Source organism: Eleutherodactylus coqui, chromosome 5 (assembly GCF_035609145.1).
Source record: "Eleutherodactylus coqui strain aEleCoq1 chromosome 5, aEleCoq1.hap1, whole genome shotgun sequence".
Taxonomy (NCBI): domain Eukaryota; kingdom Metazoa; phylum Chordata; class Amphibia; order Anura; family Eleutherodactylidae; genus Eleutherodactylus; species Eleutherodactylus coqui.
The window spans coordinates 3,859,152-3,884,957 of record NC_089841.1 but is presented as its reverse complement, the minus strand read 5'-3'; the positions used below and the strand labels follow the sequence as shown (position 1 = coordinate 3,884,957).

Genomic DNA, 25,806 nt, shown 5'->3' with positions numbered 1-25,806 from the left:
TGTATAGTAGCCCCTGTTATGTACGATGGTCTCATCATGTGTGAGACCGCCGGGAGGGGATTGTAAGTGAGGAATAACCTCGTCCGGCAGAGCCCAGTCTGGTGTTCAGTATTCTGTATAGTAGCCCCTGTTATGTACGATGGTCTCCTCATGTGTGAGACCGCCGGGAGGGGATTGTAAGTGAGGAATAACCTCGTCCGCAGAGCCCAGTCTGGTGTTCAGTATTCCGTATAGTAGCCCCTGTTATGTACGATGGTCTCATCATGTGTGAGACCACCGGGAGGGGATTGTAAGTGAGGAATAACCTCGTCCGGCAAAGTCCAGTCTGGTGTTCTGTATTCTGTATAGTAGCCCCTGTTATGTACGATGGTCTCATCATGTGTGAGACCGCCAGGAGGACTCAGGGGATTGTAAGTGAGGAATAACCTCGTCCGCAGAGCCCAGTCTGGTGTTCAGTATTCCGTATAGTAGCCCCTGTTATGTACGATGGTCTCATCATGTGTGAGACCGCCGGGAGGGGATTGTAAGTGAGGAATAACCTCGTCCGCAGAGCCCAGTCTGGTGTTCAGTATTCCGTATAGTAGCCCCCGTTATGTACGATGGTCTCATCATGTGTGAGACCGCCGGGAGGGGATTGTAAGTGAGGAATAACCTCGTCCGCAGAGTCCAGTCTGGTGTTCAGTATTCTGTATAGTAGCCCCTGTTATGTACGATGGTCCCATCATGTGTGAGACCGCCGGGAGGGGATTGTAAGTGAGGGATAACCTCGTCCGGCAGAGCCCAGTCTGGTGTTCAGTATTCCGTATAGTAGCCCCTGTTATGCACGATGGTCTCATCATGTGTGAGACCGCCGGGAGGACTCAGGGGATTGTAAGTAAGGAATAACCTCGTCCGCAGAGTCCAGTCTGGTGTTCAGTATTCCGTATAGTAGCCCCTGTTATGTACGATGGTCTCATCATGTGTGAGACCGCCGGGAGGGGATTGTAAGTGAGGAATAACCTCGTCCGGCAGAGTCCAGTCTGGTGTTCAGTATTCCGTATAGTAGCCCATGTTATGGACGATGGTCTCATCATGTGTGAGACAGCCGGGAGGACTCAGGGGATTGTAAGTGAGGAATAACCTCGTCCGGCAGAGTCCAGTCTGGTGTTCAGTATTCTGTATAGTAGCCCCTGTTATGTTCGATGGTCTCATCATGTGTGAGACCGCCGGGAGGGGATTGTAAGTGAGGAATAACCTCGTCCGCAGAGTCCAGTCTGGTGTTCAGTATTCCGTATAGTGGCCCCTGTTATGTACGATGGTCTCATCATGTGTGAGACCGCCGGGAGGGGATTGTAAGTGAGGAATAACCTCGTCCGCAGAGCCCAGTCTGGTGTTCAGTATTCCGTATAGTAGTCCCTGTTATGTACGATCTCCTCTTGTGTAAGACCGCCGGGAGGGGATTGTAAGTGAGGAATAACCTCGTCCGGCAGAGTCCAGTCTGGTGTTTGGTATTCCGTATAGTAGCCTCTGTTATGTACGATGGTCTCATCATGTGTGAGACCGCCGGGAGGGGATTGTAAGTGAGGAATAACCTCGTCCGCAGAGTCCAGTCTGGTGTTCAGTATTCTGTATAGTAGCCCCTGTTATGTACGATGGTCCCATCATGTGTGAGACCGCCGGGAGGGGATTGTAAGTGAGGAATAACCTCGTCCGGCAGAGCCCAGTCTGGTGTTCAGTATTCCGTATAGTAGCCCCTGTTATGTTCGATGATCTCATGTGTGCGAACGCCGTTAGGGACAAGGAGCCGCCCTGCCGTCTCCCATGGGATCTAGTGAAGGGGCTGGCGATGGCGCCGGCGGCATAGATCTGTGCTGTGGGGCGGTATATATAGAGCCATTATGGATGTGAGTCACCTGCCCCCAACCACAAACTTCAGCAGCCCCTCTATAAGAAGATCCCAATGACCTCGGCCAAACATCTTCTCCCCATCCAAAGCTAGAAGCACAGAAGGCGTGCCCCGAGCCGACATCGCCAAAATAACATCCATGTAGCATCGGGTGCCGTCGTACGTCCTCTACTACATCCCACTTGGTCCTTATCTATAATGTTTGGGGTCACCCCAGATAGTCTGTTGGCTAATATATCCCCATATATGTTTATATCTGTATATAACAGGGATATAGGTCTTATATCAGCCGGACAGTCAGGACTTCTGCCAGGGGATAAGGGGCATCAGCATCTACGGAGGGACATAGGACAATTGGGGCTTAGGACAGGAGATAAGTGCCTTCAGCATCTCTGGGGGGAGATTAGTCTATCAGGGCTTCTGCCAGGTTTAGGCCAGTGGATAAGTGCCCTCAGCATCTCCGGGGGGACATAGGACAATCAGGGCTTAGGACAGGAGATAAGTGCCTTCAGCATCGCCGGGGGGACATAGGACATTTGTGGCTTAGGCCAGGGGATAAGTTCCTTTAGCATCTCCGGTCGAACATAGGACAATTGGGGCTTCTTCCAGGCTTAGGCCAGGAGATAAGTGCCATCAGCATCTATGGGGGGACATAGAATAATCAGGGCTTCTGCCAGACTTAGGCCATGGGATAAGTCCCTTCAACATATACAGAGGGACATAGGACAATTGGGGCTTAGGCCAGGGGATAAGTGTCTTCAGCAACTACGTTGAAACATAGAATAATCAGGGCTTCTTCCAAGCTTAGGCCAGGGGATAAGTCCCTTCACCATCTCCGGGGAGACATAGGACAATTGGGGCTTAGGCCAGGCCATAAGTGCCATCAGCATCTCTGGGGGGACATGACGTTTCGTTGAACCCCTTGGTGAAGTATGAAGCTCGGGTGATTTTGTGGGCTTTCTAATAGTCCCCCGTAAGACCGTCTTCTCCTGGGATTTGTTTATCTTTAGGGAATTAATGACGTTGAGTGCTTCAGTCATACTAAATGGTTGTGATGGCGTCTAATTCCTCTGGGCTCGGTGAAGGAAGCTGCTCAGAGAAGGGGTTACATGGTTCTGTGTAGTGGAATCATTATTGGCTCGGTTATACAATGATTTATAATAGTCCGCCAGTGTATCCACAATTCTTTCAGAGTCAAAAATCTTGTTGTCTTCGGGGTCCTTAATAAATGGAGTACAAGATCTGGCTGTACGGGCCGTAACTTCTCCGTAAGGTAATGATTGCCGGGACCCTCTTAACACATCTGTGTCATCTACAATTCGGGCATATATTGCCACTATGGTGAAGCGGGCACTAATGGTGCACCCATCGTCATCAGTAATGTCCTTCTCCGGGGGGAATGCTGCGGTATATTTACACCCCGCCTCTCTTTTGTGTTGCCGGGCAGATCTGCGGGGATTGTTTATGGTGTAATCTGTGTATCCCCTCTAAGGGTTTCCTGAACACATAACATGTCGTCTTCTCAAAGGGAGAAATCCTCTGGGAAAACTCCTTAGAAATGTCCGGAGTATGCTGAAGTATTTACTATAAGACAATGCCGTCCGGACCTTCTAACCATCAGTGGGGTCTGTCCAGTGCCATTCCAGTTTCGCGTGTGCTGCGTCCATCAGTGGGGTCTGTCCTGCGCCGTTCTAGTCATTTCCATCTGCGTCCGTCGGTTCCAGCAGTTTAGTAGTTCAGGTCAGAAGCTGTGATGATTCTGCTGCCCGATGTCCTACAAACATCCCAACCCACTCGGACATTGCAGACCTCTAGATTAGGCTCTACAACACTGTAACAAGAGTCTGCGGGGCGGTCGCTGAGGACTTCTTCCTGCCTTGGTCGCCTATCAGTCCAACTGATCCCGGTGAGGAGAACCCTGTCGGGATTTTGTGTTGCCTGTGTTTGAGCTTCATAAAACACATTCCCTTTAATATCTCCTTAAAGGGGTTTTCCCACCATTTGCTTCACACCCGCTCTGTCCTTCCTTGTTGCTGCTGATCAGAACATGTGTTAGGGAAATCTGAGATTTCTAAGCGTGTTTTATTGCCTGGTCCAAATTATATGAGAAGTCGTGTACACGGATCACTGACACATGACAGTCTGTATCATCCCAAAATGAAAGCTCTTCTGAGTTTCACAACGCAGACGATGTGCGTCATATATATGTGTGTCTTCTCTTACGTACGCTCAGAAATACATGCCCCCTGTAGTCATAAGGACTCATGATTGGCTCTAGTAGCTAATGGTTTAACATATGTTAACACCTCAAGGCGTGTCACTACTAAATCCGTCATTCCTAGGAACCTGAAACTTAGACCTTATTTACACTGAAAGTTGATCGCTCAAAAGTCTCTTAAAGTGACAGTTTAAATGACAGTCTTGAGCGATCATCTTTGCATGCCTTATAGTATCTAAGTAGCTACTATACAGTTATGCAGCTGGAGCGGCACACAGCTACGGCCGCTAATAGAACAATACAGCTGTTTTTCATAAGCAAACAGCTGTATTGTTCTGCATGCTTACAATCCATGCCCTGCTGTGAATTCACAGCAGGACACAGGCTCAGAAAATCTTATCAGCGCAACCGCCTGTGATAACATGCACGAAAACTGCACAATGTCTGTGCATTTAGACGCAGGGAGAATTGCTCAAAGGATGGTTTTGAGCAATTTTTGAGCGATTCTCGTTGTGTCTAAATGGGCCTTTAGTTCTGTATACACTGTTCTAGCAGTTTCTATATGCAAATGGGATTAGAGACCATTATCTCTAGACATTCCTAAGCCAAAGTATGAGTTTACATCTACATACCAGTGTACAACACGAACTGAGTTAACCATTTAGATGCTGGTTATCCACTATAGAGGAAGATATACCAGTAACTTATATATATATATATATATATATATATATATATATATATAAATATACACACACACACACACACACACTTGTTTGCCTAGGCTGATGTGAGAAACCTTTTCCTATTAACAGACGCTCCTTTTGTTTCTTAGGGCAGCTAGGAGAACAGCTAGCCAGGTCCTTACAAATGTCCTAGTGACATAAACCGGAATTTCTACACAACTTCCCCGGATCCCCCGACTGATGCCCCCCTAGTGCTCCAAGAAAAAGTATCCTAGAATAGTGCTGTAGGAATATCAAAGTCAGTAGCTAAAACCTCATAATACATAACGGACGGCTCTGTCAATAGTCTTAGAGATAAATCCTCAAAGACACGGAATTGTGCAGCAGCCAATAGTAGCAATAGCAGCAAGAATAGTCACTAAGGTTATAGCAAAAGATGAAATCCGGTGGCTCCATCTGCTGAAAGTATCAGTCCACCAGTCATCAAAGGGGTCGGAGGTGCCAGAATTTGCTGCTAGTTCTTTATAGAGGCTATTTAGACCCTTCAGAGTCTTAGTTATGGAACCAAAGTTGTGAACAGGGATTGAACTACGTAGGAGAAAGCATGTGTTCGTCATGGTGGGAAGACTCTCTTGCAATGAGTGGATCCAATTGGATTTGTCCTTCCAGCTGAACATCTGTAGTGGTGGTCAGGAACACTTGGTGTGGACCGTCAAGTCTGGGTGCTAGAGCTTTGCGGATGTGTCTTTTAGTAACCACCCAACCGCCTAGTTTCACAGAATGAGTTCCTTCTAAGCTGTCAGGATCTGGCAGGGAAGTACTGGAGAATATAGATTAGTTAGGCATTTTGTGAGAGCAATAACACAGTTTGTCAGGCTACCAGGCTGCATCTGGAGTTATCGCGGTAAATATAATCCTAACCTTGGGGCCGACCCAAAAAGTACGTCATATGGGCTGAGGCCTATTCTGTCAGGTGTGTACCTTACGGAGAAGAGTACCAAGGATAGGCACTCGGTCCATGGTCTACTGAGCTCTGCCTTGGCCTTCTAAGTCGTGGTTTCTAAGGTACCATTTAAACTTTCTGCTCTACCACTGCTGTGTGGATGGTACGGAGCATAAAAGGCTAGTTCTACCCCCAACGCTTTCATCACTTTCTGCATCACTTCTCCCATGGAGGAAGTACCTCGGTCACTCTCAGTTGTCTCTGGTACACCATACCTGTATACCACCTCAGATATCCGGTTTTAGCGGTGGCGTTTGTGCGCGGGTAGACCAGACTGGCTACCCTCAGAACGGGTCTAGGCAGACCAGACCGAATTCATACCTGCCCACCCTTAGCAGTTGGAAGTAGTCTAATTGAAGACACTGGAATGGGTAGTCAGGATGAGGGGTGCACTGCTTGGGAGCCTATACAGACCTACCCACGTTGTTCTGTTCACAAATCAGGCAGCCATGTGTCTGTTTAGCGGCCGTGATAATAAATCCTGGTGTAGACCAGTGACTGGCAACCACATCGGTCATAGCTGTCTTTGACAAGTGTGTTTATTTCCATAGGAGGCCAGAGCCATGACGGGATAGGGGCCTGTGGGAGACCAGGCTTGTTGGATACCATCCATTTATCTCCAGGTGTCTCTGCCCCTCCTGCTGGTTCCCATTGTTCCTTTTTGTAGCTGAATCAACAGGTCATAATCCACCGGGGGTGTCATCTGAGGAGGTACCTGTACTGCCCCAACCCCTGAAGGATCAAGTCTGGGCTTCTGTGTGGCTGTCTTCATAGCCTGATCAGCCGGGTGATTTATGGTTGCCTCTTTTGGGCCATCCTTGGAGTGGCCTTTTGTTACATTTTCAGGCCACTCTCTCGGGCAGCAAGAATACTTCCATCAGTGTCTGTACACCTTTACTGTTTTAATTGCTTTTTCACTTGCTTTCAAGAATGACCTTGCTCTCCAGATGGGTCCATAGTTATGAACAATGTCAGAGGCCTAGTGTGAGTCCATGTATGTGTTAGCCGTGTTCTCTTGAGCATGCCTACATGCTTCTTCCAGAGCTCACATTTGGGCTGACATGTGAGATGCAAAGGGTTCTGCCTTGACTAAGGAGAGCACAACATAACCTGTATAGAACCGGCCTTCTTGACCATACCTCGATCCACCCACAAAGAGTGCAAAATCATGGATGTCTAATGACTGCTCAACATGACTGATCCCCCGTCTCCTGGGCCATTAGCTAGTGCATAGTCATGTGTATCAGGCTGAAAGGAAAACTATCACATGATTACCCCCCCCCCCCCCTCCTTTTCCAGTTGAGCAAAAATAACAAGGATCAGCGCCTACTCACACAAAACGATTTTTAAAAGGATGTGAGATACTTTAAGTACTCACCTGGTGCTCGGCCAAACCTCCTGTCCAGGAGATTGACCGGCACCTTATATCCGAGCTGGCTTGTAGCGTCCCTGGAGTCCCAAATCCTGATCACCGGAGAGCGTCTCTGGGGTTTACAGCCGTGACTGGCTGTTTATGTTACCACTCGTATCAAATAGAAACATTTCCCCCGCGCTCGTGGGTTCCAGCAGAGATAGAGGACACAATGTCCATAAATAACGTTAAATGGTTTATTAGTTCCTTTGCTGCGCGTTTCTGCGGGCTTACCCGCTCTCTTCAGGCATACAATTGAACAACACAGGACACATTTTATACATTACTAAGGCTCACGGGAGGGCTCAGACGCTGACTTTCGGAGCCGCCCTCTGCTCCATGTGGGATAACACGTCATATCATTAGTCAGTAACCCTTTACATACTGTGTTTCTCCATTCATAAAAAGCAGCAAAATGTGCTATTTAAAAGTCCGTTCGACTCGCTTATGCTCTTCATTATTTGCTATATTCCACAATATTATTTAAAAACATAAATTATCTATATAAATAACTACTACAATTATATTCTAAAAATAGAGATGTTACTATAAACGAACAATAAATTACATTTTCCCGATTTTTCTGCTATATATACTCTATATAACCATCATTCATTTTTTCTCAAATAGACCCCCTCCATTATAAAAGACAACATTTTATATATAAATGCCCAAATAGTTCATAAATACATTCTTAAAATTTCGTTCTAAAAAATTACATTTATATTATACTGATATTTCTATTGTTTATACCCTCTATTTATTCTATTTTTATATATATCAAATTATGCTTTATCGTAGCATTAACCCTTTATAATTACCTCTTTGTACCTCCCATCTCCTCTCAGTCAGTTCAATCCCTTTAAATCAGATTTTTTTCTAGCACCTCATTGAGCCCTGTTGGTTGCAGGGTCTGGAGTTTATAAATCCAGCACATCTCTTTTCGTTTTAGCTCGTTCATCGATTTACTTATTATCTGCTCTATTGGTGTAATTTTCAGTGTTCTCGATTGACATTTGTGTTGCTCAGCAAAATGTCTAGATACACTGTGTTTTGTGTGTCCCTGTTTGATGTTATATTTGTGGTTAGCCAGTCTGGCACGAATTGCATTTTTTGTTCTTCCAATGTATTTTAGCCTGCACTCACATTCCAACAAGTATACAATGTGAGTGCTGTCACAGCTCAATCTATCTTTATACTGAACTACAATGTCTTTCCCTTCTATATTAAGTGTAAACGTGTCTCTTCTATTGTATGTGTGTGCAGCATTTGCATCTAGGTTTATTGCATCTAAACACTCCTTTCTCTGATCCTATTTCCGTGAGGGAACTCTTTTTATTTCTATTTTTGTCTTTCAGTTCTGCCTTTGAGGGTGCAATGATGTTTTGTAATGTTTTATTTTTTCTGAAAATTAATCTAGGTTCGACTTCTAAAACAGGTTTTAAAACAGGATCGTTAAGTAAAATTACTTTATTTTGGGCTGCGTTTTAAAAAAGTCGACAGCAATAATTATATAGATTTCACAAGCTGTCATGCTCGGTATTGGAGGACTAATATTCCTTACGGACAATATGAGAGGATTGGAAGGAATTGTACAAAAACAGAAGATTATGTCCAACAGTCTGATATTTTAAAGAAATTTTTTTTAGAAAAACACTATCCCAAATCGCTTATCAACGCAGCCCAAAACAAAGTAATGATAGAAAGAGAAAAAAAAATGTAAAAAAATCCCCGGTAAAAGAAAAACAAAAACAAAATAATGCATATAAAAAAACATCTTTTATAACCAAGTATAATAACCAGTCACACAGTATAAGAGGTATTTTAAAAAAACATTGGCCCATTTTACTTAACGATCCTGTTTTAAAACCTGTTTTAGAAGTTGAACCTAGATTAATTTTCAGGAAAAATAAAACCTTACAAAACATCATTGCACCCTCGAAGGCAGAACTGAAAGACAAAAATAGAAATAAAAAGAGTTCCCTCACGAAAATAGGATCAGAGAAAGGAGTGTTTAGATGCAATAAACCTAGATGCAAATGCTGCACACACATACAACAGAAGAGACACGTTTACACTTAATATAGAAGGGAAAGACATTGTAGTTCAGTATAAAGATAGATTGAGCTGTGACAGCACTCACATTGTATACTTGTTGGAATGTGAGTGCAGATTAAAATACATTGGAAGAACAAAAAATGCAATTCGTGCCAGACTGGCTAACCACAAATATAACATCAAACAGGGACACACAAAACACAGTGTATCTAGACATTTTGCTGAGCAACACAAATGTCAATCGAGAACACTGAAAATTACACCAATAGAGCAGATAATAAGTAAATCGATGAACGACCTAAAACGAAAAGAGATGTTCTGGATTTATAAACTCCAGACCCTGCAACCAACAGGGCTCAATGAGGTGCTAGAAAAAATCTGATTTAAAGGGATTGAACTGAATGAGAGGAGATGGGAGGTACAAAGAGGTAATTATAAAGGGTTAATGCTACGATAAAGCATAATTTGATATATATAAAAATAGAATAAATAGAGGGTATAAACAATAGAAATATCAGTATAATATAAATGTAATTTTTTAGAACGAAATTTTAAGAATGATAATTTTAGAATGTATTTATGAACTATTTGGGTATTTATATATAAAATGTTGTCTTTTATAATGGAGGGGGTCTATTTGAGAAAAAATGAATGATGATTATATAGTATATATAGCAGAAAAATCGGGAAAATGTAATTTATTGTTCGTTTATAGTAACATCTCTATTTTTAGAATATAATTGTAGTAGTTATTTATATAGATAATTTATGTTTTTAAATAATATTGTGGAATATAGCAAATAATGAAGAGCATAAGCGAGTCGAACGGACTTTTAAATAGCACATTTTGCTGCTTTTTATGAATGGAGAAACATAGTATGTAAAGGGTTACTGACTAATGATGTGACGTGTTATCCCACATGAAGCAGAGGGCGGCTCCGAAAGTCAGCGTCTGAGCCCTCCCATGAGCCTTAGTAATGTATAAAATGTGCACTGTGTTGTTCAATTGTATGCCTGAAGAGAGCGCGTAAGCCCGCAGAAACGCGCAGCAAAGGAACTAATAAATCATTTAACGTTATTTACGGACATTGTGTCCTCTATCTCTGCTGGAACCCACGAGCGCGGGGGAAATTTTTCTATTTGATACGAGTGCTTTTCCAGTTGAGGGTGTTGCAGCGCTGACACGTAGAGTGGCATGAACAGAGCGCCCTCCAGGTGAAAGTGACATTCTGTCAGACAAAGTTTGAGCGGGACCTGTGCCAATATTGGCCTATCTCAGAACTTTTGCCCTGCTGCTGCTACTGTTTCTAACACAAAAGGGTGCACCACAAGCAACATTTAAAAGGCTCGGTATTCCCAGAGCTGAGAGAAAAAAAACTACACCTGATTTACATGGCGTGTAAGTTCAGTGCTTCTTTTTTTTTCCCTGCAATGCCTTGTCATTGGAAAAGAAAGATTTATTCCATAAACATTCAACTACAAAAAAGTGCACCTCAGCACAGTGTTTATTATTGTTTATCCTGGACTTCTGAGTTCATAAAGCTAATGCCAGAACTGCAGTGTACACTGACATGTATATATGCCAAGGCATAAAAAAACAAAAATGTGGATCAAATTCACATCCCACACTGAGCGGCCATTAGTCTTATGGGTAGGGGAGAGAAATTTGTATCCCCAGTCAATATCCTCCTCACACATTTTACATTCATCATAGCTTGAACACTTGTCATTAACTTTCATCAATCTGTCAAGTCTTTCTCTCATATAAATATTAATAACCATGCAATTCTCTACACACAATGTTTAATGCATAGCATAAAAATTCACACAACTACTACTACTCCAATCATCTGCAGAGTCGCTTGGTCCTCCAACCTAAACAACCCCCCACCTTCAGAGTTCCTCTTATCAAGGAGAGGTGATGAAGTAAGATAAACAAAGAAGTAACAGTTTTTTAGACGCCTACAGCTAACCTTCGTATCCTTCTAATATTTTCCCATAATAGGAACACTCAGGTCTCACATAGAGGTTATAAACAACTTGTTTCTCTTACATGACATTATCACACTGAAAACACAACCGTAACACCATTTAACAATGAAACTCCCTGCAAACCAATCACAGTACTGACATGTACACAAATAATAGCAACTACATACCTTAAGATCCTTCTACCTTTGTTATTTGCACAAACTTGTGCTAAAACACTGTAATTCACTTCATGTACATCTTCATTACAAGTCTCTATTTATTGCACACAAGCAAAGTATGACTCTCGGACTACATTAGGTCACTTACGCTCCTGGTTATCTATCTAACTGTGAGGCTGAGAGGACGGGGGCAAAGCAGTTCCACGAGGACCAAACATTCAAATGAAAAATTGTCCTAACCCTTTGTGAGCCAACTATACCACACAGAGCTCGCACCCCAGCCATTGCCGGTCAACCTTATTTAATACTACTGTAGACTTTTATTCCTTCACTGTCTTATCCCAGGACTATCTGCATCATGTAATCATCCCTTCTGTCCTGACGCCTACTATCCCTGATCCGTGCTACTTTCACCCATAGCAACCTGTCCCCTCACTACCTGACACTAATCTGAAGGAGAACATACATGTTCCTCTGCTATGACTTAATGTCCCGCAGTATCATACTGACCCTATCTTATAACACACACTTAAGATTGACAACATATCAAGACACAGAGGACAGTGATGTAGGGTTCTGAATGTTCCTACGCATTACAGAGAAGGCACTGCTACATTGGGATGCCAGGTAAAGGTACATCTATGGGAGGTGAGAAGCCAGACTGTGCCTATGGCACTCAGGTAGCGGCTGAAGGTATTGGTACAGTAGATTCTAAAATGGCCGCAGGCCATGACTGGCACTAAAATGGCCACTAGTGGCGTGGTCTGACTAAGAGCACTATCAAGACAGGCAAGGATCTAGCCATGCCTTATTCCATTGTGTGCAATGCCAACAAGTCCATCCAAGGGCTTGTATGGGGTGGGGCTGGCGCAATAGGAGCAAGGGCATCATGTGCTGCTCCTCATCAGAGGGGGCAGCGTCACCATTTGACTTCCTATCATCCACAAGGAAGAAGCCCCCTCCTCCTTCTCCAGGAGACAATAACTATACATGAACCCCCCATGTTCATTCCTTTACCCTTTCCTTATTCCTTAGTAACACGTTCTTGCTGTAAGGCTCACTTGGCCTTCCCCCTGAGTTAGAATCTGTAATCGACATCCACCTTTTTGAACTTGCTCCCATTCTGTCTCTTCTATATGAAGTACCATCTGCGCTGCTGTGTAACATTTCCAACATCCATCAGCTTGCTGCCTACCTTGTCCGCTTAATATGATCTATATATGCCACAGATCACCCATCATTCAGCAGGGACGCACTGAATGAGTATTTTATAAAACCTTTGGGACCCCGCTCGGCATACCATCAGCGCTGCGTCAAACACTGGAAATCCTTGGATAAAGGCAAACGGCCCTTACACGGCACCCGCCACTCCCCGGTGCAATGACACACATCAGGGTACTCCTGTGCCACGGGAGAGAGGCTATACAGTATACCAAGAACCCGGGGACGGAGTTATCCAACCAACCAAGGATCGTAAGACAGATGAGAGACAATAGGAGTGGAGGTATATAGTATATATGAATCATATGACTCCTCTCACTGCTGCATATCGTCTGAGCCTCCAACTTGAGCGGTCGGACAATGAAATCCTATTATCGAGCCTCTCATTCCTGTTCAGGTGCCGATTCATTAGGGAAATCATCCGACAATGAAAGCTCTTCTGAGTATTACAACGCAGGCAATGTGTGTGTATGTATATATATATATATTATATTATATTATATATATATATATATATATATATATATATATATATATATATATATATATATATTCTCACGTAGAATCAGAAATACACGCCCCCTGTAACCATAAGAACTCCTGATTGGCTCTAGGTGCTAATGGTTTAACATATGTTACACCCCAAGGCGTCCAAAGAGAAAAGAGATCAGGCAGCAGATTGTAGGTGCTAAAGCATATCTCCCATGACCTCATAGTCCTAAAGATGGCGACGGTTCGACCCCAAAACAAGCGGGTCTTTGTCAAACTTAGGCAAACATAGCTCTAGTGAATTCTTGTATACTAACCCAGCAGTCACCGCGCATACAATAATTAGAAACATGCAAAACAGGTGTGTAACTAATGAAGAACCATTGCATCCAACCTGTATGCTGAGCGATGCGTCCGGGTAGAGCCAATGCGCATGTGTTGAGAAGGCATGGGACCTGTTCACGCCATCGTGTCATAGCGCCTGCGTGAGAACCCTAAATATCGCGATGTCTATCCAAACAAATGGACGCCAGCTGTCTGTGGTGCGCATGCGCGAGATCAGCCGGACTCGCCAGAACTCCACATCACACAATGACGCACATACCCGGAAGAAGCCATAATATCGTATTGCTGCGCGTGCGCAGAAGGAAAAGAGGAGGAGTAACGATGCTGAAGGACAAAGTCTGCATACTAAACAGTGGGCCGATACTGGTCATGTGTGCAAAATAAGCGGAACATTGCTTTACAATGGCAGGAATCATTAATTAATACTCAAGGTCTAACTAGGGGGCATCTAATCACTCCATCTATCTTGTAGGTATTTCTAAAGCCGTGTGGGGACAAAATTATAACCATCCACCTGATATTTTAACCCATTCCAATCCACTGTCTGAAGACATTATGATTTAAGGCTGTACAGCTCCGATGTTAGAAGACGTCTGCCAGGGTTCTCTTACTGTATATTGCAGCCTCTCTGCTGTCGGAGCCTATCCAATGTGTTACCTCATGCAGTACTGGCTTTAGCCAGCAGATGGCGCCATTGTATAACAGCAGAAAAAGAGTAAGCCCCCTAGGAAAACCAGAATGCAAATTGGATTGGAAAGGGTTAACTAATAAGGATTAGCGATTATACTCGGCTGACAGTCGAGTTGCGGCGGGGAGCGGTGCAGAGCGGGCGGGAGAGAGGGATCTCCCCTCCGTTCCTCCCCGCTCTCCCCTGCAGCTCCCCGCCCCGCGGCGGCCCCCGAATCTTTAAGGACGAGCAGGGAGATACTCGGCTAAGGCACATTACTCGAACGAGTAGTGCTTTAGTGAGTATACTCGCTCATCCTTATTAACTAACCATATTACCACAACACAGCATTACATATAAACTGTATGAAATATTTTTTTCAACCAAAAACCGCAAAAGATCTAAAATTTGAATCTACATTGTAAATGTATAGAGTGGCGTGATAGAGCAGACTAATGCCACCAGCATGGTATCTCACCTCCTGTTCAGACATTAATAAAGGAGCATCAACATCCACAAAGCTATAGAATGATCATACCAATATATATGGCCAAACTAAAGGCCAGGAAACCAGAGAAAGGCAATGCAACACGCGGACAGAGAATAATCTGCTGGGAAAGGTTTATTATGTCATTTGAAAAAAAAATGTTTTTGTATATTTATATTATCAAAAATCATCACATTCTCAAATATCTGGCTGAATATCAATCCGTCAGCCTAAAAACAATCGGTCAAGCATTAATGGAGGCAACTGAACTTCAGGGTGTACGTCACAACCCAAATCTGCAACTGGAATGCAAAAAATCAGAATAAAAACACTGAAGGCGCAAAAGCAGCAATACAAACTTGTACTGCAGTGCAAATGTCCTGTATACCAGGCTTAAGCCATGTGGAGCCAAGGTGTCAAGGGTCTGTATCCAATAGGCTTCGTTTCTCTTCAACGATTTTACCCGGTCCCCACCTCGAATATTCTCAGGAACGTGGTCTATCATCTTGAACCTTAGCTGGCTGATATTATGGCCAACCCTCAAGAAGTGTTTTGGGATGGGTAACTCATTGCATTTAGTTCTAATGGTACTTTTGTGTTTGGTGATCCCTGAACGGTTCTCCTGAATTGTTTCACCAACATACCCTGTTTCCCTGAAAATAAGACATAGCATGATTTTCTAGAATTTTTGAGGATGTAAAATGATTTTTCAGGCCTTTTGAGGATGCTTGAAATATAAGCCCTACTCTAAAATTAAGCCCTGCTAACAGTTAATTAAAGAAGACAATTTAAATAGTGTCCAGGCAGCTATACATGTAAAAAAGTTTAACCTTTTTGAACAAAAATTAATATGACACTGTCTTATTTTCGGGGAAACACGGTAGTTTAATCCACAAGGTCATGATATTAAATATACCACAGAATTAGATTTGCACGTATATCTGTTTGATCCGGAAGGTCTTACCTGTTCTAGGGTGGTTGAATGCGCCTCCCTGCTCATACTGCCACAACAAGGACAAGTGAGACAGGGGACATTGCCACTTGTTGTTGGGAATGAAACCCGTTGACTTGGAGGGCTGACATCAGGTAAGTATGTTTGAACCAATGGATCGTTAAGGTTTCGGCCACGGCGGTAAGACATTAATGGGAGTGTTTGGAATTCAGGGACATTATCACAACCCCTGGATAATAACGGCCAGTGTCGTCTGATAATGTTGGCTATTTGGTCATCTATAGGGCTACAAGTCGACACAAACGGGACCCTAGATGTAACTGTACCCCGACTCTTTGGGATTAGTCCCGTGAGAGTTGTCGGGCTTTGTCCAATAAGGGCTCTACCAAATTAGCAGGATCCCCTCTTGTTAAGAATGTAGAACACATCCGATCCAAGGGATCATCTACTCTGTCATCACTTCCGATGCGTTGGCTCCACGGTAAGGATTCTATTCTCCTAGGATGAAAGCTGTTCAATGACTTTGTTTCTGTCCGTTGCCTTGAGAAGAATGTCGGTGTCCAAGATATTACCTTTCTTAAATACAAGTACGGCCAAAAATTGGGATTCAGCGGTAGCCATAGCCATCGTAACTGTAGCTCTGGGGGGATCTCATTTAGTTCATTGAGAAAAGATGTTAATTCAGTTTCAGACCCCTCCCAGATCATAAAAACATTGTCGATATACCTCCAGCATCCGCGTACATGGCGCCTGGATGGGGAGCTATACGAGACTGGCAACATATGGCGGAGCCACGTTTGAGCCCCTGCAGTACCGCAGCATTGGCCATAAAAGACATTGTCAAATAGAGATGATTGGTCCGAATGAACTCCAACAGAGACGGTAAAATGTACAGCCGTATCGGTCCAATCAGACCCCAACGAGTGATCTGCCACGGCCTCGAGTCCCTTATGGGAAATAATGGTGTACAGTGAGACCACATCTAGAGACACTGTCACATGGCTTGTATCACGTACGTACGACCGGCGTTCATGGCCAATACTCCCAATAGTCCATCCAAAAAGCCAGATCTGTTATTAATAAAGGACTTTACTTGACGTGACCCCCCCCATATGTGGGCTGTGCTGAGGGCTGTTGGCTCCGTCTATTATCTTACACCTCAAGGCGTGTCACTCCTGGGAACCTGAGACCTAGTTCTGTGTAAATTCTTCTAGCAGTTTCTATAGGCGTAGGGGATTAGAAAGTGTTAATTCTAGACATTTCTAAGCCAAAGTAAGAGCCTGCGTCTACAAGCAAGTGTACAATACGAGTTACCATTTAGATGCTAAAGAGGAAGGTGTGTGTGTGTGTGTGTGTGTGTGTGTGTGTGTGTGTGTGTGTGTGTATATATATATATATATAATGTTTGCTTGCCTATCACATGTGACTGCTGCAGCCAATCACTGACCTTCTATAGCCAGTGGTTGGCTGCAGCAGTCACCTGTCAGCAGCATCAGGGAGGACACAGCGGTTGTAAAGCAATTTTGAGTAATAGCAAAACACTTATAAATGTTTCCTCTTATTATCTCCAGTTAGTTTATGATGTTTTTTGTGTTTTTCCATTGTTTCATATTCTCTACCTTCAGGTCCCTACATGATTGATTCATCAGAGATGGAGAAGGAGAGAAACAAGATGGCAGAAAGTGTATTAAATCTCACTCTAGAGATACTCTTCCAGCTTACAGGGGAGGTGAGAGAGTCTGATGACGTCACTGGGGAGACGGGGGAGGGTCTCTGATGACGTCACTGGGGAGACGGGGGAGGGTCTCTGATGACGTCACTGGGGAGACGGGGGAGGGTCTCTGATGACGTCACTGGGGAGACGGGGGAGGGTCTCTGATGACGTCACTGGGGAGACGGGGGAGGGTCTCTGATGACGTCACTGGGGAGACGGGGGAGGGTCTCTGATAACATCACATTACATCATTCTTATCTGTGGAGATAACAGATGATGTCTGAAGTGATATTTATTAATGTCTCCCCATATTCAGGATTACACAGTAGTGAAGAAGACCTCTAGTGATGGCTGTCGGGCCCCTGTGTGTGATGGATGGGGAAGACCCCTGAGCCCAATCATGGGGCTCCCACCTCACCCCCTGATAGATTTCAACATTAATGTACAGAAGATCCTCGAGCTCACCCAGAAGATGACGGAGCTGCTGACCGGAGAGGTGACGCTGCGGGGAATGTGGGGGACATTATACAGTAGCAGGAGGGTCTGGGTGATGACTGTATATTGTGTTGTCAGGTTCCTATAAGGTGTCAGGATGTCACCGTCTATTTCTCCATGGAGGAGTGGGAGTATATAGGAGGACACCGGGATCTGTACAAGAACGTCATGATGGAGGACCACCGGCCGCTGACCTCACCAGGTAGTAGACATAAATACACATGGCCTGTAATTATCTGTATGTGGGGAATACATTCCATCACTTTCTGTGTTTCCTGCAGTTCCATCCAGTAAGAGGAGACCCCCAGAGAGATGTCCCCATCCTCTTCCTCAACAGGACCATCAGGTAGATGGAGATATACCCTATGAGGTGTATGGGGGCCGGGGAGGTCTTGTCTTCAGTCTTATGTCTTCTACTTGTGTAATTAGGACGGTGGAGATGGCAGGATGACCGCTGACCAGAGACCATAGATCAGTTGTGTCAGACTCCTCTTCACCGAGGGCCACATCAGCGCTATGGCCGCCTACAAGAGGCTGATTGTAATTGTAAGGACTGTGTTTAGTAGCCCTCCCTCATGCAGGTCGGACGTGGTGCCATGTCCCAGACTCTATTAAGGGTTATCAGGCCTAGATATAGGTTAGACTGTCAGTCCTGCGGTATGTAGAGGGGTCCGCAGTCACCAGCTGGACACATAAACCTTATGAGCATTTAACCCCCCGCAGTGTGTGCCGTCCAACGGGTTACATGTGACTGTAAATGAGGTAGCCGGCCGGGTTCACCGGAGACCTTAAGTATGATGTGTGTGCATTAAATGAAGGCCTTGGGGAAGGAATCAAGGTTCGCTTTTACTAAAACTTCATCATTTTTTTGGATGTTTCAGTTGGTCCAAACCTGTCCCCTCTTCTCTAAGAGAGATTGGAGCAAAGGGTTCAGGATTTAATGCAGTTGGGAACAGTTGTCCCAGTTCCGGTAGAGGAGCAGTTTTTTGGTGGTTCTTTATTTTTGGTTTCCAAGCCTAACGGTTCCTTTGATACTTAATATAAAATCCCTTAATTAGGATAAATCTGATTTTTAATTTAAAATGGAAACTCTTAGGTCCACAATTCCCCTAATCAGTCAGGACCGCGTCATGTGTACAATTGACCTATAAGTAAGACGCCTACTACCATATTCCCATCATACCAAATATATCTCAGATTGGCAGTTAAAATGGGTTCAAAGGTCGCCCACTTTCAGTTTGTCTGCCTTTTGGTATTTCTTCTGCTCCTAGAATATTTTCCCAGATTATGATTGAGCCGACTGGCTTTCTCTGAGGTATATTGGGGATTAATATTCATTCCTTATCTCGATGACCTTCTAATTGTCTCGGACAGCTTGGACTCTATGAAGGGTCACCGGGGCAGATACTTAAACTACTTTCCGAGTTGGCTTATCACCGTTGAGAAGTCCAGCCTAAAGCCGGACACTCAGATGATTTTTCTCGGAGATCTTCTCAAAACGTTATTCCTTTTTGTCTCAAATTAAAAAGGGAAAATATTCTCCTCTATTAGTAGAATAAAGATTTTGTCTCTATAAGAGAAGGAATGAAGGTTCTCGGGGAAATGTTCGCATGTCTGCCAGTGGTCCCTTGGGTGCAGTTCCACGCCTCTCCAGCAGGAGATCCTGGTTATATGGGATACAAAGAAATAGTCGTTGTATAATTTGCCTCCCCACTGAAAAAATCCCTAGAGTGGTGGGTGTCGCCCCGTAACCTTAAAAATGGAGTCCAGTGGTCCCTATCCCCATATATACCGATACTAGTTGGTGTGGTTGGGGAGCGCAGGAGGCAGATAGGTAAATGCAGGGATTCTGGTTGTCTTACGTTTGCTCTAAACCCTCAAGTTTTAAAAACTTTAGAGCAGTTTGGGAAAAGTTGATTCAAGCAGAAGGCACAGTACGTGGGAAACATGTAAAATATTGTCCGAGAACATAACAGTAGCATCAGGGCAGCACCAGACACCCCCATCTTCAATGCCTATGACGAAGAGTATTCTCCTGAGCGGAAAACAAAGTAAAGTCCTTATCAGCCCCTCACATAAGAGGCTCCCAGGACACCATAGCAGACTTTCTGAGCTGGAAAAGATTAGACCCAGGAGACTGGTCACTGAATTGGGAAGTATTCGATCTGCTGACGTCCCAGTGGGGTCATCCCAGATAGACCTCTTAGCGTCAAAGACCAATTCAAAGTGCCGCAGGTTCTTCTCCTTAGTGACGGCTCCATTGCCTTTTTACGTCCTGCCTAAGTGGGCTTTAACCCATTCCCGCTCCAGGGCGTAAGTTTACGTCCTGGGAGCGGGGTACTTCCCACAACAGGGCGTAAACTTACGTCCTGGAGATAGTGCGGGATCACATATGATCCCGCAGCGGGAGCCGTGTGTCAGTCACAGCCGCCGTCCCGCTGTTAACCCCCTCCCTGCCGCGATCTAAGTAGATTGTGGCAGGGAAAGAGTTCACAGAGGGAGCGCGCTCCCTCTGTCTTCGGCCGGCTCTCCCATTGTTATCGCGAGAGCCCGGCCGGTCGCCATGGCATCCTGTGTTGGTCACGCTAGCATTTACACCTGTTCTATGTGAAACACTAGGATAAGATTCCTCACCACACTCTCTTACCTACTCCCTCTATGCATCTATGAGCAGACTCTAAGGGGCCAGTTTGTAACTAATACCGACCCCCAACTGCCGTATCGCCGTTGTACCCATCTTCTCACTGATACTAATCTTCCTGATGAACCGTTTATCATACGGGGAACCGATATTAACTTATTGATTAGTAGAGAACATTGTTACAATTTGGTCTATCCGACTCTGTCACATAGAGCGGACGAAGTCCTGACCATTCTGCACTATTGAACAAGCCGCAGTTACTGACGCATACTTCTATCTGGAGGTCAGCAAGCGCCTAGAAATGTAGCAAGCTACGCCGCCTGTACAGCACTAACCTATCGGTTCATCCCGTATGGACATCAGGTATTTACCCCCACTGCGCCATTCATATAACTTACACGGCTCGTTCGGAGACATGACCTCTTTAGGACACGAGTTGCAGGTTATCTCAGCTCCTTTCATACACGTCGTTGCCTGCTCCATGCTCTGTATGGTAGGTGCGCCCTATGGGGGTTTCAAACAGTTCCTATTAAACGTTCTATTTTATTAAGTCTATACTGTGAAGGTCAATGCAACCTCTCGGTTTGGGCCCCGTTGTGCATACGGACATGAGATTAGGGCCACAATGGGTATGTTTCTGAACACGGGACAAACGGGGATCCATTTTGGGGTGTAAATATAAATTTTCACCTGCATTATAGAAAAAAAATCTGTCTGTGAAATGAGATATTTGCAAAAATATACTTTCTCCTGTAAATTGCATTAATTTCTGAAAACTGTGGGGTCAAATCCCCCCCCCCCCCCCTGCTTAGTGACTATATTAGGGGGTGTAGTTTTTAAAATGGGGTCATTTGGGGGGGTCTCTATCACTCTGACACCTGTGAGCCTTTGCAATCTTGGCTTAGTGCTGGACAAAAGTGTTCCTCAAAATGTTAGGTAATGTTAAGTTTGTACGTCTCCTAAATGGTTAAAAAAAAAGTTTTTCAAATGTGCGGCAGAATAAAGTAAACAGATGGAAATGTATATCTTAGCAAAAATGTGTACCGCATGTTTGCACATATTTGAGATATTACAGTTGAAATGTGAAAAAAATATTTTTTTCAAAGTTTTCCCAATTTTGGCACTTTTCATAAATATACACAAATTCTATCGGTCTGTTTTTACCACTTGACTGAAGTACAATATGTGACGAAAAAACAAGGTTAGAATCACTGGGATATGCAGAACCTTTACGGAGTTATTCTATGTAAAATGAATGACAATGTCAGATTTCCAAAATTTGGCTCGATCACTAAAACCCAGCGGACAATCCCCTGGCACAGGATGCACTCTCCCTGGAATGGGACATGGACTTACTTTATGCTTTCCCCCCCTTCCCCTTAATCTATCAAGCACTGCACAAAATCCAGAACTGCCGGACCAGGGCTATCTTCATTGCTCTGGTGTGGCCAAAAAGGCCCTGGTTCTTGTCGTTGTCCTCTTTGACGATTCAGGCTCCAATTCCGCTGCCTCTCAGGCAGGACCTTCTGTCCCAGGGCCCAGTGTCCTGCCAGGAGATCCACTGGATGAAGCTGATGGCTTGGCTGCTGAACGGCAGAGTTTGAGACCAAGGACTATCGTCCAAGGTAATAAACACTCTCTTAAATAATTGAAAGCTCTACCATCACCATATACTCTAGGGTATTGAGGAGATTGTGTAGCTGGTGCAGATCAAATAGTCCAGACCTGAGCAGCCTGGACCTTACTAAGGGACTCAGCCCTAGATCCCTGCAGGGGGCAGCCCTTAGTTCTTATTTTGACACCCTTCCATAGAGCCCATACAATTGGTATCTCTTAAAACCCTAACCATCAAAGAAGTCTTTTTGGTAGCAATTACAACCGCCAGACAGATTGGTGAGATACGGGCATTATCCTGCAGAGGACCCTACTTAAAGGTGCTTGAGGATAGGATAGTCATGAGACCAGATCCCTCCTTTTTCCCAAAGTGGTGTCGACTTTCTCTCTGTTGAAAGCTTCTACAAATCCCCTTGGCAGCTTACCTGGACCGTATCAACCCAAATGTTACCCTCACGGGCAAGATCACGGGACTGACTGACTTTGGACACATGACGAGAGCGAATTCACTGGAAAAAGAGATACTACTTGGAATGGTCAGTGGTAAAAGGAAACTGGGAAGACAAGACATGTTTGCTGGACACCATCAAGGTGGATAGGGGGATGGAAAGTGGCCATAGAGAACAGAGGAGCATTGAGAGGACTGGCCTACAGAGTAATCCAAGAGTCGGGGATGACTAAACGGATACAATTGGAATTAGAACTGCTGTTTACCTGTATAACCACAAGGTCAGGACCGGCGGCTCCCTTGTGCTCTCACCGCCGGTCCTGTCAGTGAGGCAGCTGCCGTGCCGCGCAGGGGAGCCCCGTTCCTAGTTGCCTCCCCTAGCCGCGCCGCGTCCTCTGCACCATGGCAACCCGGCACACGTCTTCTTCTCTGCCTCCTGCAGGGCTGGGTTCTCCGGCGCTGCTGGGTGTTCTCAGCTGTCGTCCATCCGCTGCTGGGGTGGGAGCTCTGACAGTCTTCAAACCTGCTTGTGTCCGCATATCCTTGCCAGTGCTAGTTTGCTCTTCCAGCTGCACCCGCGTACTTATATATTTGACTCCCTGCTTTTTGACCCGACTTGCCTACGCCTGACCCTCCTGTACTGCCTACTGGCCTGCTGCCGACCTGGATGGTCTGACTTTGCCTTGGTGGTGTTTGTCCCAGTGTCTGCCTGTTTTGTTAGTCCCTGTGTCCCACTTCCCTAGAGAGTGTAGGGACCGTCGTCCAGTAGTCGCCCTGCGGCTTAGCCCAGAGGGGCAAGGAGGTAGGGACAGGGGTTGCAGGTTGTCCCGGGCCAGACACACAAGGTGATTCTTGATGGTTGACAAAGGCAATGATGAAAGGGAATCTGTCCGATCCTTTGAACTAAAGCTATGGGCTGATAGGAGCTGAAGCCCTGAATCCAGCAATGTAAGCCTTAGGCTACCTACACACGGGTGATGGCCATATCACGACTAGAAGCTCTGCCTGATATTGTGCTCGCCAGCGTGCGTTTACCTGCGGATGCAAGGCGTCTTCAGGGTAAAGCTCCTCCCATCACTCCTGGGAAGTAGCGATCGGCAAGTGTTTTCAATGGGAAGCCTCGCATCGCACGCCATGTCTGAAACTGTGTCCTTGCAAACAATGGGCGATGCGTTCGGAGGAAAGATGGGGCATGTAGCAGATTATTTGTTTCCCATACGGCACAGATCTCATGATGTTCTCGGCCGTGTGAAAGCGACCTTATGCTTGCTCTCCTTGGCATCCTTCTGCTGTCCTCTGCCAAAGCTGCCACTGCATGCTGCCCGCTGATTACTCGGACAGCGGGGGAGTAGCGAGGAGAGTAAGTATAGGACTTGCATTGCTGCATTCAGCACTTCAGCATCTATCAGCCCATAACTTTACTCTATGGGGCTCATAGGGGCTGGCAAGGCAGTGCAGTTTTTGGCAGTGCTACGGCCACTGTGTGAACTTGCCCTTCACAGGATATGCCATGAAGGCCAACTCTAACATCCTCCCCTGTTGTGAGAGTGGGGGTCTACCTTCTTGTCTCAGGCATTCCCAATATAATGCAGATACGTTCGTGGAGACATTGATGCACACAAGCGCAGCCAACACAGCCAGCTGTAATTACTCCGGACGCGTACAATCCTGCTTTCACTTAGGGCAGACCATTTAAACCATGTACGCAGAACACAACGTGTGGGCGAAGGCTCGTGGCCCCAGAATGGTGAGCAGAAGACCATCCATGATATTACAGGCTACCTCAAAGTGGTAGTTTCATCTAACCACATGCACAATATATAGTCCTGAAGACCCCTCTATCATTTCTACCTCGTGTCCTGGGGAGTCAGTGATTGGCAAAGTGCTTAAATACCTCCAAGCTCTTGTGCTTGTGTCCCATTGGATTTGAGCATGATTTCGATGCAAGAGACCCTGACCAGACTCCTTGAGCAAAACTGCCACTTCTGCATTTCCTTGGGGTGACAACATAAGACAATTCCCTTGGACCTCTGAATGCTTTGGGTGGATTGTGTATCAGAATTGAGGACCATTCACAGCTGCAAGACCCTCGGGGGTCATCAGAAAGCTGCTGGTTGGTCTTTGCTCTCATCGTTGAGTTCAGCTTATCTCCATCAGCCTCACACTTGTATGTCTAAGACATGAATATAGCAGCACATAAAGGGATAAAGGCTCTCCCTATCCAGTAGGAGGGTCTGCCTCCTGAGGACACATGGGGCAGATGGAGATAAAGCTGGAGGAATCTCCATGGGAACCTCCAAATAATGTCAGAGTAGTTGGAGCATAAGCCACTGGGACAAGAGGCTTCCTATTGGACCTTCTAGAACAAATCAGAAGAACTTCTCAGACGTATGGTGAGGTTAAGGAAGCTCTAAATCTTATTGTAAAAATGTAAGGAAATCTAGATCTTCTCACTACTAAGGGCTCACTGGGAAGGAAATGGAAGTGAACTTCTGGCGTCATGGTATTCAAAACATGAGCACCAAATGCTTGGGAGGACAATGCAGATGAGCTCCAAGTCATGGAGGTAGGCCATGCCGGCCTCTGCCAGCATACAGAGTGACGGCTCTCTTCTGATACACAAAAGGGGAGAAAGCTGTCAATCTGCAGGAGGGAGAAGCCAGCACAGCCCCCTCTGCGGCTCAGAGCTCCAAGCCAAACTGCATGAACCTGCTGACAGAATCCCTTTAATTGAACCCTAAAGGGCATCCACTCTGACATGACTGACTACTGCTGTCGGCTCAGTCCTGGTCCTCATGGTAATTAATGATCTTGTTTAGTCCTGTAAGACGTCCCACACAACTTCTCCAACCGGCTGCTGACTTTTATAATATTTGTCTCACAGCTTTTGTATCCGGATGAAGATCTGCCCAATATTAATGCTACAGAGAGGAATGTGAGGGGCGATCAGCGGTGTAAAGAGGAGATTCCTGCAGGTGAGTAGTAACCACTCTCTATGTAAGAGTGGGAGTATTTAGAGGGACATCGGGCTGGGGTCAAGGACGCCATGTTGAAGGACCACTAACCACTCGCATCTCTGGGTAAGAGGAGACCTCTCCTAAACAGAGGAAAGCAGGTGTGAGAGTTTCCTAAATTCATATATAGAAACAGTATGAAAATTTGCAATACATGACAGTTATACCTCCCCTCTATGTGTATATACTGAGGAGAATCTACCTCACCTCTATGTGTATATACTGAGGAGAATCTGTCTCACCTCTATGTGTATATACTGAGGAGAATCTGTCTCACCTCTATGTGTATATACTGAGGAGAATCTACC

General features: G+C 45.2%; 1 protein-coding gene across 2 annotated transcripts in view; it reads left to right on the top strand.

Annotated features, from left to right (window-relative positions):
- The first annotated feature begins 16,005 nt into the window (after positions 1-16,005).
- LOC136627267 (zinc finger protein 304-like) overlaps positions 16,006-25,806 on the top strand; it is a 218,256-nt gene continuing 208,455 nt past the window's right edge. For both annotated transcript variants that reach the window (XM_066602237.1, XM_066602238.1), the window contains exons 1-6: positions 16,006-16,053; positions 17,198-17,301; positions 17,603-17,782; positions 17,860-17,983; positions 18,063-18,127; positions 25,369-25,459. In XM_066602237.1, coding sequence (XP_066458334.1) covers positions 16,038-16,053; positions 17,198-17,301; positions 17,603-17,782; positions 17,860-17,983; positions 18,063-18,127; positions 25,369-25,459 — 580 coding nt within the window. In that variant the 5' untranslated portion in view covers positions 16,006-16,037. The remainder of the gene's footprint in view (positions 16,054-17,197; positions 17,302-17,602; positions 17,783-17,859; positions 17,984-18,062; positions 18,128-25,368; positions 25,460-25,806) is intronic.